This window comes from Geospiza fortis, unplaced genomic scaffold (assembly GCF_000277835.1).
Source record: "Geospiza fortis unplaced genomic scaffold, GeoFor_1.0 scaffold1593, whole genome shotgun sequence".
In the NCBI taxonomy this organism is placed as follows: domain Eukaryota; kingdom Metazoa; phylum Chordata; class Aves; order Passeriformes; family Thraupidae; genus Geospiza; species Geospiza fortis.
Window position 1 is genome coordinate 1,343 of NW_005055213.1, and position 15,410 is coordinate 16,752.

Genomic DNA, 15,410 nt, shown 5'->3' on the forward strand with positions numbered 1-15,410 from the left:
CCCCGACGTGAAAAATCCCCAAGTTCGGGTTCCAGGCTGGCGGAGAAGCTCCGGCCCCGCAGGTGGACGCTGGGATGGACGTCACCTGCTCGTCCACGCCGGTGCCACAGGTGGACGTGGCGGTCAAAGGCGCCACCAAGGTCCCCTCCCCTGCCCTGGACGTGCCCAGCGTGGAGGTCCCAGCCCCGGATGGCACCAAGGGGAAAATCAAAATCCCGCACTTGACCTTCCCCAAATTCACCGCCCAGGGTGACGGCAGCGCCACCGTGGATGTCCCCAAGGGCGGGGCCGGCCCCGAGGTGGCCCTGGAAGGAGAATGGAAAGGCCCCACCTTCAAGAAGGTGGAAACGCCCCAAATTTCGCTGTCGGACGTGAACCTGAACCTGAGGGGCCCCCGAGGGGAAGGGGACCCCAAGGGGCCCCAGGTGGACCTGAAGGGGCCCCAGGTGGACGTGGCCGGGCCTGGCGCTGGCCTGAAGGGCGTGGAGGTGGACGTGGGCGTGAAGGGGCTGAAGGGAGCAGTGGACGCGTCCGTGCCCGCCCTGGGGGGCGAATTGAGGGGGCCACAGCTGGACCTTAAAGGGCCCCAGATTGGGGGGCAGGTGCCCGAGATGGGCGCCAAGACCCCCCAAATGTCCGTGCCCGACGTCGACCTGAGCCTCAGGGGGCCTGCAGTGAAGGGAAATGTGGATGTTTCTGCCCCAAAACTGGAAGGGGAGCTGAAGAGCCCCGGGCTGGAGGTCAAAGGCCCCAAAGTGGAGGTGGGGAGCCCAGAAATGGAGATCCCGGGGCCCGAGGGGAAGCTGAGGTTCCCCAAGCTGAAAATGCCCAAATTTGGGGTGAAGGGAGAGAGCCCCAGCGTCGAGGTGACCCTTCCCAAAGGGGGGCTGGACGTCTCCTGCCCCAAGGTGGACGTCGGCGTCCCGAGCGTGGACATCAAGGGCCCCAAGGTGGACGTTGAAGCGCCCGAAGTGGACGTGCACGGCCCCGAGGGGAAATTCAGGATGCCCAAGTTCAAAATGCCCAAATTTGGGATGCCCGGGGTCAAGGCAGAGGGTCCGGAGCTGGACGTGAACCTCCCAAAGGGCGGCGTGGAGGTGTCCGGCCCCAAGGTGGACGTTGAGGTGCCGAGTTTGGACATCCAGGCCCCCAAAATCTCCGTGCCGGACGTTGAGCTGACCCTGAACGGTGCCAAGGCCAGCGGTGACCTGGACGTGTCCGTGCCGGGTTTGAAGGGCCCCGAGCTGGACATCAAAGGCCCCAAAGTCGAGGTTGAAGCGCCAGATTTGGACGTCCAAGGCCCCGAGGGCAAACTGAGGTTCCCCAAGATGAAAATGCCCAAATTTGGGGTGAAGGGAGAGAGCCCCGAGCTCGAGGTGACCCTTCCCAAGGGCGGAGTGGACGTTTCGGGTCCCAGCGTCGCCGTCGAGGTCCCCGGCATGGACCTGAAGGGCCCCAAGGTGAAGGTGCCCGAGGTGGGCATCAAAACGCCCCAGATCTCCATGCCCGACATCGACCTGAGCCTCAAAGGGCCCAAAGCCAAGGCAGATTTGGACGTTTCCACCCCAAAACTGGAAGGGGAGCTGAAAACGCCCGGGCTGGACATCAAAGGCCCCAAAGTCGAGGTTGAGGCGCCAGATTTGGATGTCCAAGGCCCTGAGGGCAAACTGAAGTTCCCCAAGATGAAAATGCCCAAATTTGGGGTGAAGGGAGAGAGCCCCGAGCTGGAGGTGACGCTCCCCAAGGGGGAGGTGGACATTTCTGCCCCCAAGGTGGACATCGACGTCCCCGGCGTGGACGTGGAAGCGCCAGAGGTCAAAGGGAAAGGCCTCAAGTTCAAAATGCCCGAACTCAACGTTCAGACCCCAAAACTCTCCATGCCCGACGTGGATCTGGGCTTGAAGGCCCCGAAACTCAAAGGGGACCTTGGAATTTCTGGGCTGAAGGGCCCGAAAATCGACGTGAAGGGCCCCAAGGTGGACGCGGAAAGTGCCAAAATCGACGTGAAAGTTCCCAAAATCGACGTGGAAGGTCCCAAGGTGGATGTGGAAGGTCCCAAGGTGGACGTGGAAGGTCCCAAGGTGGATGTGGACGTGCCTGAGGTGGACTTGGAGTGTCCGGAAGGGAAGATGAAAGGCCCCAAATTCAAGATGCCCAAACTCAACATCAAATCCCCCAAAATCTCGATGCCTGACGTGGATTTGAACCTGAAGGGACACAGGGGGAAGGGAGAGGTGGACGTGTCCCTCCCCAAGGTCGAAGGTGACCTCAAGGGGCCGAAGGTGGACGTGGAGGTCCCGGATGTCCACCTGGAGGGTCCAGAGGCCAAACTGAAAATGCCCAAGATGAAATTGCCTCATTTCAACGTGTCCGGACCCAAAATGGAGGGGCCCGAGGTGGACGTGACCCTGCCCAAAGGAGAGGTGGACGTCTCGGGGCCGGAGGTGGACATTGAGGGGCCAGAGGTGGACGTTGGAGGAGCGGAAGGGAAGTGGAAAGGTCCCAAATTCCGGATGCCCAAACTCAACATCAAATCCCCCAAAATCTCGATGCCGGACGTGGATCTGAACCTGAAGGGACCCAAAGCGAAGGGAGAGGTGGACGTGTCCCTCCCCAAGGTGGAAGGGGACTTGAAGGCTCCGGAACTGGACGTTAAAGGGCCCAAAGTGGACGTTGAGGTGCCCGGCCTGGATTTGGAGGGGCCCGAGGGGAAGATCAAAGGGCCCAAGTTCAAGATGCCCGAGATGCACATCAAGACCCAGAAGATCTCCATGCCCGACGTGGACATCAACCTCAAAGGCCCCAAGGTCAAGGGCGACGTGGACGTGTCCCTGCCGAAGCTCGAGGGTGACCTGAAGGGGCCTGAACTGGACATCAAGGGCCCCAAAGTGGACGTTGAGGCACCTGACGTGGACATTCATGGGCCTGAGGGGAAATTCAAGATGCCCAAATTCAAAATGCCCAAATTTGGGATGCCCGGGGTGAAGGCAGAAGGCCCCGAGGTGGACGTGAGCCTCCCAAAAGGAAACCTGGACGTGTCCGGCCCCAAGGTGGACATTGAAGGGCCAGAGGTGGACATTGAGGGGCCCGAGGGGAAGATCAAAGGCCCCAAGTTCAAGATGCCCGAGATGCACATCAAGGCGCCCAAGATCTCCATGCCCGATGTTGATTTCAACCTGAAGGGCCCCAAAATCAAGGGAGACATCGATGTTTCTGCTCCAAAGCTGGAGGGTGACCTGAAAGCCCCAGAGATTGACATCAAGGGCCCCAAAGTGGACGTTGATGTGCCCGACGTGGACATTCACGGCCCTGAGGGGAAATTCAAGATGCCCAAATTCAAGATGCCCAAATTTGGGCTGAAGGGAGAAGGTCCCGAGGTGGACGTGAACCTCCCAAAAGGAGACCTGGATGTGTCCGGCCCCAAGGTGGACGTTGAGATGCCGAGTGTGGACATTGAGGGGCCTGAGGGGAAGATCAAAGGCCCCAAGTTCAAGATGCCCGAGATGAACATCAAAGCCCCCAAGATCTCCATGCCCGACATCGACCTGAACCTGAAGGGCCCCAAGGTCAAGGGGGGCGTTGATGTCTCCATCCCCAAATTGGAAGGTGACCTGAAGGGGCCTGAACTGGACATCAAAGGCCCCAAAGTGGACATTGAAACCCCAGACGTGGACATCCATGGTCCAGAAGGGAAATTCAAGATGCCCAAATTCAAAATGCCCAAATTTGGGATGCCTGGGGTGAAGGCAGAAGGTCCCGAGGTGGACGTGAACCTCCCGACAGGAAACCTGGACGTGTCCAGCCCCAAGGTGGACATTGAAGGGCCAGAGGTGGACATTGAGGGGCCCGAGGGGAAGATCAAAGGTCCCAAGTTCAAGATGCCCGAGATGCACATCAAGGCCCCCAAGATCTCCATGCCCGACATCGACCTCAACCTAAAAGGCCCCAAATTAAAGGGGGGCGTCGATGTCTCCGTCCCCAAATTGGAGGGCGACCTGAAAGGTCCGGATGTGAACATTAAAGGTCCCAAGGTGGATGTGGACGTTCCTGAGGTGGACGTTGAAGGGCCCGAGGGGAAGTGGAAGGGACCCAAGCTCAAGATGCCTGAGATGAACATCAAGGCGCCGAAATTTTCTCTGCCTGATGTCGACCTGAACCTGAAAGGTCCCAAAGTGAAGGGAGACGTGGGCGTGTCTGCCCCGAAAATAGAAGGTGATGTGAAAGTGCCGGATGTGGAGTTGAAAGGACCCAAAGTGGACGTGGATGTCCCCGACGTGGAGCTGGAGGGCCCCGAGGGGAAGATCAAAGGGCCCAAGTTCAAGATGCCCGAGATGCACATCAAGGCCCCCAAGATCTCCATGCCCGACTTTGATCTCAACCTGAAGGGCCCCAAAGTGAAGGGGGACGTTGATGTGTCCGTCCCGAGAATTGAGGGAGATTTGAAGGCCCCAGATGTTGACATCAAAGGCCCCAAGGTCGATGTGGAGCTCCCCGATGTGGAGCTGGAGTGTCCTGAGGGGAAGATCAAAGGGCCCAAGTTCAAGATGCCCGAGATGCACTTCAAAACCCCCAAAATCTCCATGCCCGACATCGACCTCAACCTGAAGGGCCCCAAACTGAAGGGAGATTTGGACATTTCTGCCCCAAAACTGGAAGGTGACCTGAAGGGCCCAGACGTCGACATCAAAGGGCACAAGGTGGACATCGAGGCTCCCGACGTGGACATTGACCTCCCCGAGGGGAAGGTGAAGGGCCCCAAGTTCAAGATGCCCGAGATGCACTTCAAGGCCCCCAAGATCTCCATGCCCGACTTTGATCTGAACCTGAAGGGGCCCAAGGTCAAGGGGGACGTGGACGTGTCCGTGCCGAAGCTCGAAGGGGACCTGAAAGGGCCGGAGGTGTCACTGAAAGGTCCAAAAGTAGACGTGGATGTTCCTGATGTGGAGCTGGAGTGTCCAGAAGGGAAGATCAAAGGCCCCAAGTTCAAGATGCCCGAGATGCACTTCAAGGCCCCCAAGATCTCCATGCCCGACTTTGATCTCAGCCTGAAGGGCCCCAAGGTCAAGGGCGACGTCGATGTCTCTGCACCCAAGCTGGAAGGGGATCTGAAGGGTCCTGACCTGGACGTCAAAGGCCCCAAAGTTGATGTCGACCTCCCCGACGTTGACCTGGAGTGTCCTGAGGGGAAACTGAAGGGCCCCAAGTTCAAGATGCCCGAGATGCACATCAAGGCCCCCAAGATCTCCATGCCCGACATCGACCTCAACCTGAAGGGCCCCAAATTGAAGGGAGACGTCGATGTCTCCGTTCCAAAGCTGGAGGGTGACCTGAAAGCCCCAGACATCGACATCAAAGGCCCCAAAGTCAATGTGGACCTCCCTGACATGGAGCTGGAATGTCCCGAGGGGAAGATCAAAGGCCCCAAGTTCAAGATGCCCGAGATGCACATCAAGGCCCCCAAGATCTCCATGCCCGATGTTGACTTCAACCTCAAAGGCCCCAAAGTCAAGGGTGATGTGGACGTGTCCCTGCCAAAGCTGGAGGGTGACCTGAAAGCCCCAGAGATTGACATCAAGGGCCCCAAAGTGGACGTTGATGTGCCCGACGTGGACATTCACGGCCCTGAGGGGAAATTCAAGATGCCCAAATTCAAGATGCCCAAATTTGGGCTGAAGGGAGAAGGCCCCGAGGTGGACGTGAACCTCCCAAAAGGAGACCTGGATGTGTCCGGCCCCAAGGTGGACGTTGAGATGCCGAGTGTGGACATTGAGGGGCCTGAGGGGAAGATCAAAGGCCCCAAGTTCAAGATGCCCGAGATGAACATCAAAGCCCCCAAGATCTCCATGCCCGACATCGACCTGAACCTGAAGGGCCCCAAGGTCAAGGGGGGCGTTGATGTCTCCATCCCCAAATTGGAAGGTGACCTGAAGGGGCCTGAACTGGACATCAAAGGCCCCAAAGTGGACATTGAAACCCCAGACGTGGACATTCATGGTCCAGAAGGGAAATTCAAGATGCCCAAATTCAAAATGCCCAAATTTGGGATGCCTGGGGTGAAGGTGTTGACTTCAGCTTGAAAGGCCCCAAGGTCAAGGGCGACGTGGACGTGTCCCTGCCAAAGCTGGAGGGTGACCTGAAGGGTCCTGAACTGGACATCAAGGGCCCCAAAGTGGACATTGAAGCACCTGACGTGGACATTCATGGCCCAGAAGGGAAAATAAAGTTCCCCAAGTTCAAAATGCCCAAATTTGGTATGCCCGGGGTGAAGGCAGAAGGCCCCGAGGTGGATGTGAACCTCCCGACAGGAAACCTGGACGTGTCCGGCCCCCAGGGGGACATTGAAGGGCCAGAGGTGGACATTGAGGGCCCTGAGGGGAAGATCCAAGGCCCCAAGTTCAAGATGCCCGAGATGCACATCAAGGCCCCCAAGTTCTCCATGCCCGACGTTGACTTCAACCTGAAGGGCCCCAAACTGAAGGGGGACATCGATGTTTCTGCTCCAAAGCTGGAGGGTGACCTGAAAGCCCCAGAGATTGACATCAAGGGCCCCAAAGTCGATGTGGACCTGCCTGATGTTGATCTGGAATGTCCCGAGGGGAAGATCAAAGGCCCCAAGTTCAAGATGCCCGAGATGCACATCAAGGCCCCCAAGTTCTCCATGCCCGACGTCGATTTCAGCCTCAAGGGCCCCAAAGTCAAAGGTGACATTGACGTCTCTGTCCCCAAGGTGGAAGGTGACCTGAAAGGCCCCGAAATCGACATCAAGGGCCCCAAAGCGGACGTTGATGTGCCCGACGTGGACATTCACGGCCCAGAAGGAAAAATAAAGTTCCCCAAGTTCAAAATGCCCAAATTTGGGATGCCCGGGGTCAAGGCAGAAGGCCCCGAGGTGGACGTGAACCTCCCAACAGGAAACCTGGACGTGTCCGGCCCCAAGGTGGACATTGAAGGGCCAGAGGTGGACATTGATCTGCCAGAGGGGAAGGTGAAGGGCCCCAAGTTCAAGATGCCCGAGATGCATTTTAAGACGCCCAAGATCTCCATGCCTGACATCGACCTCAACCTGAAAGGACATCAAGGGCCCCAAAGTCGATGTTGACCTGCCCGATGTGGAGTTGGAAGGGCCCGAGGGGAAGATCAAAGGCCCCAAGTTCAAGATGCCCGAGATGCACATCAAGGCCCCCAAGATCTCCATGCCCGACGTTGATTTCAGCCTGAAGGGCCCCAAATTAAAGGGCGATGTCGATGTCTCTGTCCCTAAACTGGAGGGTGACCTGAAGGGCCCAGAACTGGACATCAAGGGCCCCAAAGTGGACATTGAGGCACCTGACATGGACATCCACGGCCCAGAAGGGAAAATCAAAATGCCCAAATTCAAGATGCCCAAATTCGGCTTTTCTGGGCCCAAAGTGGAAGGCCCCGAGGTGGACGTGAACCTCCCTGAGGCCGAGGTCGACATTTCGGGTCCAAAAGTCGACGTTTCTGTCCCCGAGCTGGACGTGGAAGGCCCCGAGGGGAAACTGAAGGGCCCCAAGCTGAAGAAGCCGGAGCTGCAGTTCAACGTCCCCAAGATCTCCATGCCCGACATCGACCTGAACCTCAAGAGCCCCAGAATGAAAGGTGACCTCGATGCTTCTCTGCCCAAGGTGGAGGGCGAGCTGAAGGGCCCCAGAGTGGACATCAAGGGGCCGGAGCTTGAGCTGGAGGGGCCCAAGGTGGACCTGGAAGGAAAAGGTAAAAAATCCAGGTTTAAACTTCCCAAGTTTGGCTTTTCTGGCCCAAAAGTTCAAAGCCCCGAGGTGGATGTGAAGGTTAAAAAACCTGAGGTGGAACTGTCCGGCCCGAAAGTCGAGGTCCAGGCTCCGGATTTGGACATCCAGGGAAAATCCAAGGGCTCCAAATTCAAAATGCCTTTTCTGAACATTTCTTCACCCAAAATGTCGATGCCGGACGTGGAGCTGAACCTGAAGGGGCACAAAATGAAGGGCGAGTTTGACCTGTCCACCCCCAAACTGGAAGGGGAGCTGAAAGGTCCTGAGGTGGACATCAAAGGCCCCAAGGTCAACATCGAGGCCCCCGACGTGGACATTCACGGCCCGGAGGGGAAAATCAAAATGCCCAAGTTCAAAATGCCCAAATTTGGTGTTCCTGGGTTTAAAGGGGAGGGGCCAGAGGTGGACGTGAACCTGCCCACAGGAGAACTGGACGTGTCCAGCCCTAAAGTGGACATTGAAGGTCCGGAGGTGGACATTGAGGGGCCCGAGGGGAAGATCAAAGGCCCCAAGTTCAAGATGCCCGAGATGCACATCAAGGCCCCCAAGATCTCCATGCCCGACATTGACCTGAACCTGAAGGGGCCCAAGGTCAAGGGGGACGTGGACGTGTCCCTGCCCCAGGTGGACCTGAAGGGACCCAAGGTGGACGTGGAAGTTCCCGACGTCGACGTCGAGGGTCCGAAAGGGAAAATCAAAGGCCCCAAATTCAAAATGCCCGAGATGAACATCAAAGCTCCCAACCTGTCCATGCCAGACCTGGACCTCAACCTGAAAGGTCCCAAGGTCAAAGGGGGGGTGGACGTCGACCTGTCCGCACCAAAAATCGAGGGGGACCTGAACTTGCCGGACGTGGACATCAAAGGCCCCAAGGTGGACATTGAAGGGCCAGAGGTGGACATTGAGGGCCCTGAGGGGAAGATCAAAGGCCCCAAGTTCAAGATGCCCGAGATGCACATCAAGGCCCCCAAGATCTCTATGCCTGATGTCGATTTCAACCTGAAGGGCCCCAAACTGAAGGGGGACATCGATGTTTCTGCTCCAAAGCTGGAGGGTGACCTGAAAGCCCCAGAGATTGACATCAAAGGCCCCAAAGTGGACGTTGATGTGCCCGACGTGGACATTCACGGCCCTGAGGGGAAATTCAAGATGCCCAAATTCAAGATGCCCAAATTTGGGCTGAAGGGAGAAGGCCCCGAGGTGGACGTGAACCTCCCAAAAGGAGACCTGGATGTGTCCGGCCCCAAGGTGGACATTGAAGGGCCAGAGGTGGACATTGATCTGCCAGAGGGGAAGGTGAAGGGCCCCAAGTTCAAGATGCCCGAGATGCATTTTAAGACGCCCAAGATCTCCATGCCTGACATCGACCTCAACCTGAAAGGCCCCAAACTGAAGGGGGACATCGATGTCTCTGTCCCCAAGATGGAAGGAGACCTGAAGGGACCCGAAATTGACCTTAAGGGCCCCAAAGTCGATGTTGATCTCCCTGACGTGGAGTTGGAAGGTCCCGAGGGGAAGATCAAAGGCCCCAAGTTCAAGATGCCCGAGATGCACATCAAGGCCCCCAAGATCTCCATGCCCGACTTTGATCTCAACCTGAAGGGCCCCAAAGTGAAGGGAGATGTTGATGTCTCTGTCCCCAAAGTGGAAGGGGACCTGAAAGCCCCAGACATCGACATCAAGGGCCCCAAAGTCGATGTTGATCTCCCTGACGTGGAGTTGGAAGGTCCCGAGGGGAAGATCAAAGGCCCCAAGTTCAAGATGCCCGAGATGCACATCAAGGCCCCCAAGATCTCCATGCCCGACTTTGATCTCAACCTGAAGGGCCCCAAAGTGAAGGGAGATGTTGATGTCTCTGTCCCCAAAGTGGAAGGGGACCTGAAAGCCCCAGACATCGACATCAAGGGCCCCAAAGTCGATGTTGATCTCCCTGACGTGGAGTTGGAAGGTCCCGAGGGGAAGATCAAAGGCCCCAAGTTCAAGATGCCCGAGATGCACATCAAGGCCCCCAAGATCTCCATGCCTGACATCGACCTCAACCTGAAGGGCCCCAAAGTGAAGGGAGATGTTGATGTCTCTGTCCCCAAAGTGGAAGGGCACCTGAAAGCCCCAGACATCGACATCAAGGGCCCCAAAGTCGATGTTGATCTCCCTGACGTGGAGTTGGAAGGTCCCGAGGGGAAGATCAAAGGCCCCAAGTTCAAGATGCCCGAGATGCACATCAAGGCCCCCAAGATCTCCATGCCTGACATCGACCTCAACCTGAAGGGCCCCAAAGTGAAGGGAGATGTTGATGTCTCTGTCCCCAAAGTGGAAGGGCACCTGAAAGCCCCAGACATCGACATCAAGGGCCCCAAAGTCGATGTTGATCTCCCTGACGTGGAGTTGGAAGGTCCCGAGGGGAAGATCAAAGGCCCCAAGTTCAAGATGCCCGAGATGCACATCAAGGCCCCCAAGATCTCCATGCCTGACATCGACCTCAACCTGAAGGGCCCCAAAGTGAAGGGAGATGTTGATGTCTCTGTCCCCAAAGTGGAAGGGCACCTGAAAGCCCCAGACATCGACATCAAGGGCCCCAAAGTCGATGTTGATCTCCCTGACGTGGAGTTGGAAGGTCCCGAGGGGAAGATCAAAGGCCCCAAGTTCAAGATGCCCAAATTTGGCTTTTCTGGTCCAAAAGTGGAAGGCCCCGAGGTGGACGTGAACCTCCCAACAGGAAACCTGGACGTGTCCGGCCCCAAGGTGGACATTGAAGGTCCCGACGTGGACATTGATCTCCCAGAGGGGAAGATCAAAGGCCCCAAGTTCAAGATGCCCGAGATGCACATCAAGGCCCCCAAAATCTCCATGCCCGACATCGACCTGAACCTGAAGGGCCCCAGGGTCAAGGGCGACGTGGACGTGTCCCTGCCCAGCATGGAGGGGGAGCTGAAAGGTCCCGAGGTCAACGTCACCGGCCCCGAGGTCTCCATGGACAGCCCCGAGGGCAAATTCAAACTGCCCAAGTTCAAGATGCCCAAATTCTCCATGCCTGGCTTCAAGGGGGACGGGGTGGACGCTGAGCTGACCCTCCCCAAGGGCGACGTGGCCATTTCGGGCCCCAGCGTGGACCTGGAGGCTCCGGAGCTGAGCGTGGACGGGAAAGTCAAAGGTCCCAAATTTTCCATGCCCGAGATGCACATCAAAGCCCCCAAGATCTCCATGCCCGATGTGGATTTCAACCTCAAAGGCCCCAAACTGAAGGGGGACATTGATGTTTCTGTTCCCAAACTCGAGGGTGACCTGAAAGCCCCAGACATGGACATCAAAGGCGCCAAAGTCGATGTTGATCTCCCCAACGTGGAGCTGGAAGGGCCCGAGGGGAAGATCAAAGGCCCCAAGTTCAAGATGCCCGAGATGCACATCAAGGCCCCCAAGATCTCCATGCCTGACGTTGATTTCAACCTGAAGGGCCCCAAAGTGAAGGGTGACATCGATGTTTCTGCTCCAAAGCTCGAGGGTGACCTGAAGGGGCCTGAACTGGACATCAAGGGCCCCAAAGTGGACATTGAGGCACCTGACGTGGACATCCATGGTCCAGAAGGGAAATTCAAGATGCCCAAATTCAAAATGCCCAAATTTGGGATGCCCGGGGTGAAGGCAGAAGGTCCTGAGGTGGACGTGAGCCTCCCGACAGGAAACCTGGACGTGTCCGGCCCCAGGGTGGATATTGAAGGGCCAGAGGTGGACATTGAGGGGCCCGAGGGGAAGATCAAAGGCCCCAAGTTCAAGATGCCCGAGATGCACATCAAGGCCCCCAAGATCTCCATGCCTGACTTGGATTTCAACCTGAAGGGCCCCAAGGTCAAGGGGGACATCGATGTTTCTGCCCCCAAGCTGGAGGGGAACCTGCAGTGCCCAGATGTCGACCTCAAGGGCCCCAGGGTGGGCATTCAGGCGCCGGACGTGACCCTGGAAGGGCCCAAGGTGAAGATGCCCGAAATTCAGGTGAAAACCCCCCAGATCTCCATGCCGGACATCGACCTGAGCCTGAAGGGGCTGAAGGTCAAAGGTGACGCTGACCTGCATGGCCCCAAGCTCCAGGGGGGTCTCAAGGGCCCCGAGGTCGACATCAAAGGCCCCAGAGTGGACATCGAGGGCCCGGCGGTCGACGTCGATGGTCTGGAGGGGAAGGTGAAGCTGCCCAAAATGAAAATGCCCAAATTTGGCCTGAAGGGCGAAGGCCCCGAGGTGGACGTGAACTTGCCGAAGGCCGAGGTGGATCTGTCTGGGCCCAAGGTTGATCTCAGCCTGCCAGAGGTCAACGTTGAAGGGCCGGAGGGCAAAGTGAAGGGGCCTAAACTGAAAATGCCCGAAATGCACGTGAACGTCCCCAAAATCTCCATGCCTGAGATAGACTTGAACCTGAAAGGCCACAAAACCAAGGGCGGCTTTGACATTTCCACGCCGAAGGTGGAAGGGCACCTGAAAGGCCCCGAGGTCGACCTCAAAGGCCCAGAATTTGGGGTCAAAGGCCCAGAATTCGGGGTCAAAGGCCCCGAAGTTGACGTTGAATGTCCCGACGTGAACGTCGAGGTCCCGGAAGCCAACATCAAAGCTCCCAAGTTCAAAAAGTCCAAGTTTGGGTTCGGGATGAAGAGCCCCAAGGCCGAGGTGGATTTACCTGAGGCGGAGCTGAACGTGGAGTCACCCGAGGCCCACCTGTCCGCGAAGGGCAAGAAGAGCAAGTTCAAGATGCCCAAAATCCACGTGAGCGGCCCCAAAGTGAAGGGCAAGAAGGGGGTGTTCGAGGTGAGCGCGGCGGGGGCCGAGCCGGACGCGGAGCTCGGCGCCGCCGGCCCCGACGTCGCCGTGGGTGGGAACGCCGCCGTGAAGTCCCCCAAAGGCAAGAAGCCCATGTTTGGGAAGATCTCCTTCCCGGACGTCGAATTCGACCTGAAATCGCACAAATTCCGCGGGGAGGCCTCGGCAGGGGCCCCGAAAGCCGAGGGCGACCTGGAGGTCAAGGGCGACCTCAGCGTGGGTGGGGAAGGCCCCGAGGTGAACCTGAAGAGCCCAAAGTTGAAACTGCCCGGGGTCCAGGTGGGCGCGGGGGACGCCAAGGTCGGGGGGGAGCTGAAGGGACCCCCCGGCATCGGCGTCGAGCTGAAAGGACCAAAAGTGAAAGGTGAGGCCGGCGTGGGCGGAGCGCAACTGGAAGGTCCCGAGGTCAACCTGGGGTGGCCCAAGGGGGGCAGGACGGGTCTGGGGCTGGAAATGCCGGACGTGAGCTCGGAGGTGGACGTGAAGCTCAAAGGGCCCCACGTCTCCGGAGCTGAGCTGGAGGGAAACCTGAAAGGACCAAAATTAAAGGGAGGTTTGGACATTTCGGGCTCCGTGGAGGGGCCTGGAGTGGGCCTGGACCTCGGCGGCCTCGGGGGCAAGGTGAAGCTGCCCACGGTGAAGACCCCGACTCTGGAGGTCCAGGGGGGCGTCCCCTGCTCCGTCCAATCCCCGGGGGCCGGCCTGGACCTCCAGGGGCCCTCGCCGGACGTGTCCGGCCTGGATGTGGATGTCAACACGAAAGGACCAAAGCTGAAGGGAGAGGTCGGTGTCCAACCCCCCCAGGGGTCGGTGGACGACGGCGGCTTTGAGATTTTGGGGGGCACCATCAAGCTGCCGTCGCTGAAGCTGCCCCAGTTCAGCCTCTCCAGCCCCGGAGGGGACGCGGGGGTCACCCTGGAGGGCGCCCAGGTCCAGGGGGGGCTGGAGGGCCCCGAGCTGGAGCTGAAAGGGCCGAAGTTCTCCTCGCCCAACGCCGACCTGAGGCTGAAAGGACCAAACGTGGACGTGACCGGTGACATCAGAGGGTCAATGGTCAGCGTGGACGCCCCTCAAGGAGGGGTCAACGTCCACCTGGAGGCTCCGGCCATGGAAGTGTCCGGCTCGGGGTTCAACCTCAATGTGAAGGGGCCGAAGGTCAAAGGTGGGGCTGAGGCGGCGCCGCTGTCGGTCAGCGCCGCTTCCGGAACCTTCCACGCCTCCTGCCCCAGGCTGGGCGCTGAGGGCGGCCAGGTCAAGGTGTCCTTCCCCAAGCTCCGCATGCCCAAATTCGTCTTCTCGGAGCCCGAGCCCAGGGGCCGCGAGGTCGGCGTGGACGTCGAGTTCCCCGAGGCCGAGCCGGACGAGGCCGAGGCGCGGCTCAAGAGGTCCAAGCTCAAGATGCCCAAATTCAACTTCTCCAAGCAGAAGGGCCGGGTGGGCTCCCCCGAAGCCGCGTCCGGCTCCGCGTCCGGCTCCAAGGGCAGCCTGGAGGGCGAGCCCGAGCCCGAGGCGCCGGCGTTAATACTGCCTTGATTACTGTTGTTCTCATGTTATGCCAAAAGGTCAAAGAGTTAAATGTGTTAAAAGTTTGTCTTTGAAAGTAAATTTGGCATTTTCCCATTTCCTGGGTGCAGTCTAAGGTGCATTTTGAACAATATTTCTTATAAGAATATGGTTTCATTAAGAGTCACATGACATTACATGGCCCAGTTACAAAAGCAAAAAATGCCTTCATCATAACAGTTTCTTAAATTTAGGAAACTAAATATAAATGTTGTGTTGAGATGACAGTGCTCAAGAAACAAGTTATTGCTGAAAGAGCAAGCATGGGAGATTGAAGTCATATCACAGCTCCACATGGGCCAGCCAGCAGTGATTTGTGAGAACTACATGAACAAATAGCTTTGGACCATCTTGTTCATCAACAACCTCAGATGGAGGCAGGGAATATTTCAGTCTCCATTTTTTTTCCTGAGTAGTTAGAGCAATTTCTCAGTGGGTTTGGGTTTTTTTTTAATACTTCTCTCCTTTTTCTTTTTTTTTTTCTTTTTTTTTGATATTTTTATTGGGGTTTATTTTTGTGTCCCCCGTTTTTTTCCTCTCTCCTCCCAAAATATTTTCAGTGTTTGGTTCATGGAAATGAATTTTTTTCCCCCTCCGTTTTAACCTTTTCTTTGGCTTTTTTCTTTTTTTTTTCTTTTTTTTCCTTTTTTTTCTTTTTTTTTTTTTGCGGGGCTGGAGGTTCTGCTGGGTCGATGGATTTATTCAAAATTTGTTTTTTTTTTTTAGTTTCTGAAAGCAATGAAACCAAAACTGTGGATTTTTTATTAAAAGAACAACCCAAAACTGTGAATTTATTAAAAAAAATTAACCTAAAACCATATTAAAAAACAAAGCAAAAAGATGGATTTACTGAAAAAATAAACCGAATAAACTGGAATTGCTAAAAAAAAAAAGAAAAGCAAAGTAAAAATGTGGAGCCATAAAAAAAGATTTATTAAAGAAATTAATATAAAAATAAAGAATTAACAGAGGCAAAATTGGCTCTGTTAAGAAAATAAACCAAAGGGGCACAATTAAAAAATAAATGGATTTAGCCAAAGAAATAAACCAAAAAATATGGATTTATTAATAAGATCAACCAAAGAAAATGTATGTATTAATAAAATAAACCAAAACATGGATTTAATACATAAAATAAACCCAAAATATGGATTTAATACATAAAATAAACCCAAAACATGAATTTATTACTAAAATAAACCAAAGCCATGGGTTTATTATTAAAAATAAACTGAAAAGCGTGGGTTTATCATTAAAAATAAAGCTGAACCG

The 15,410-nt window shown here is 56.2% G+C and overlaps 1 protein-coding gene across 1 annotated transcript in view; it reads left to right on the forward strand.

The window, feature by feature from the left end:
* The window catches only part of LOC102044943 (neuroblast differentiation-associated protein AHNAK), a gene marked incomplete at its 5' end in the record, with an annotated part of 14,885 nt that extends 777 nt beyond the window's left edge, over positions 1-14,108 (forward strand). The window contains 4 exon segments of the mRNA XM_031065763.1: positions 9-3,284; positions 3,438-6,057; positions 6,060-7,068; positions 7,070-14,108. Of these exon segments, the coding sequence (XP_030921623.1) occupies positions 9-3,284; positions 3,438-6,057; positions 6,060-7,068; positions 7,070-14,108 (13,944 nt within the window).
* Between the last annotated feature and the right edge of the window lie 1,302 nt (positions 14,109-15,410).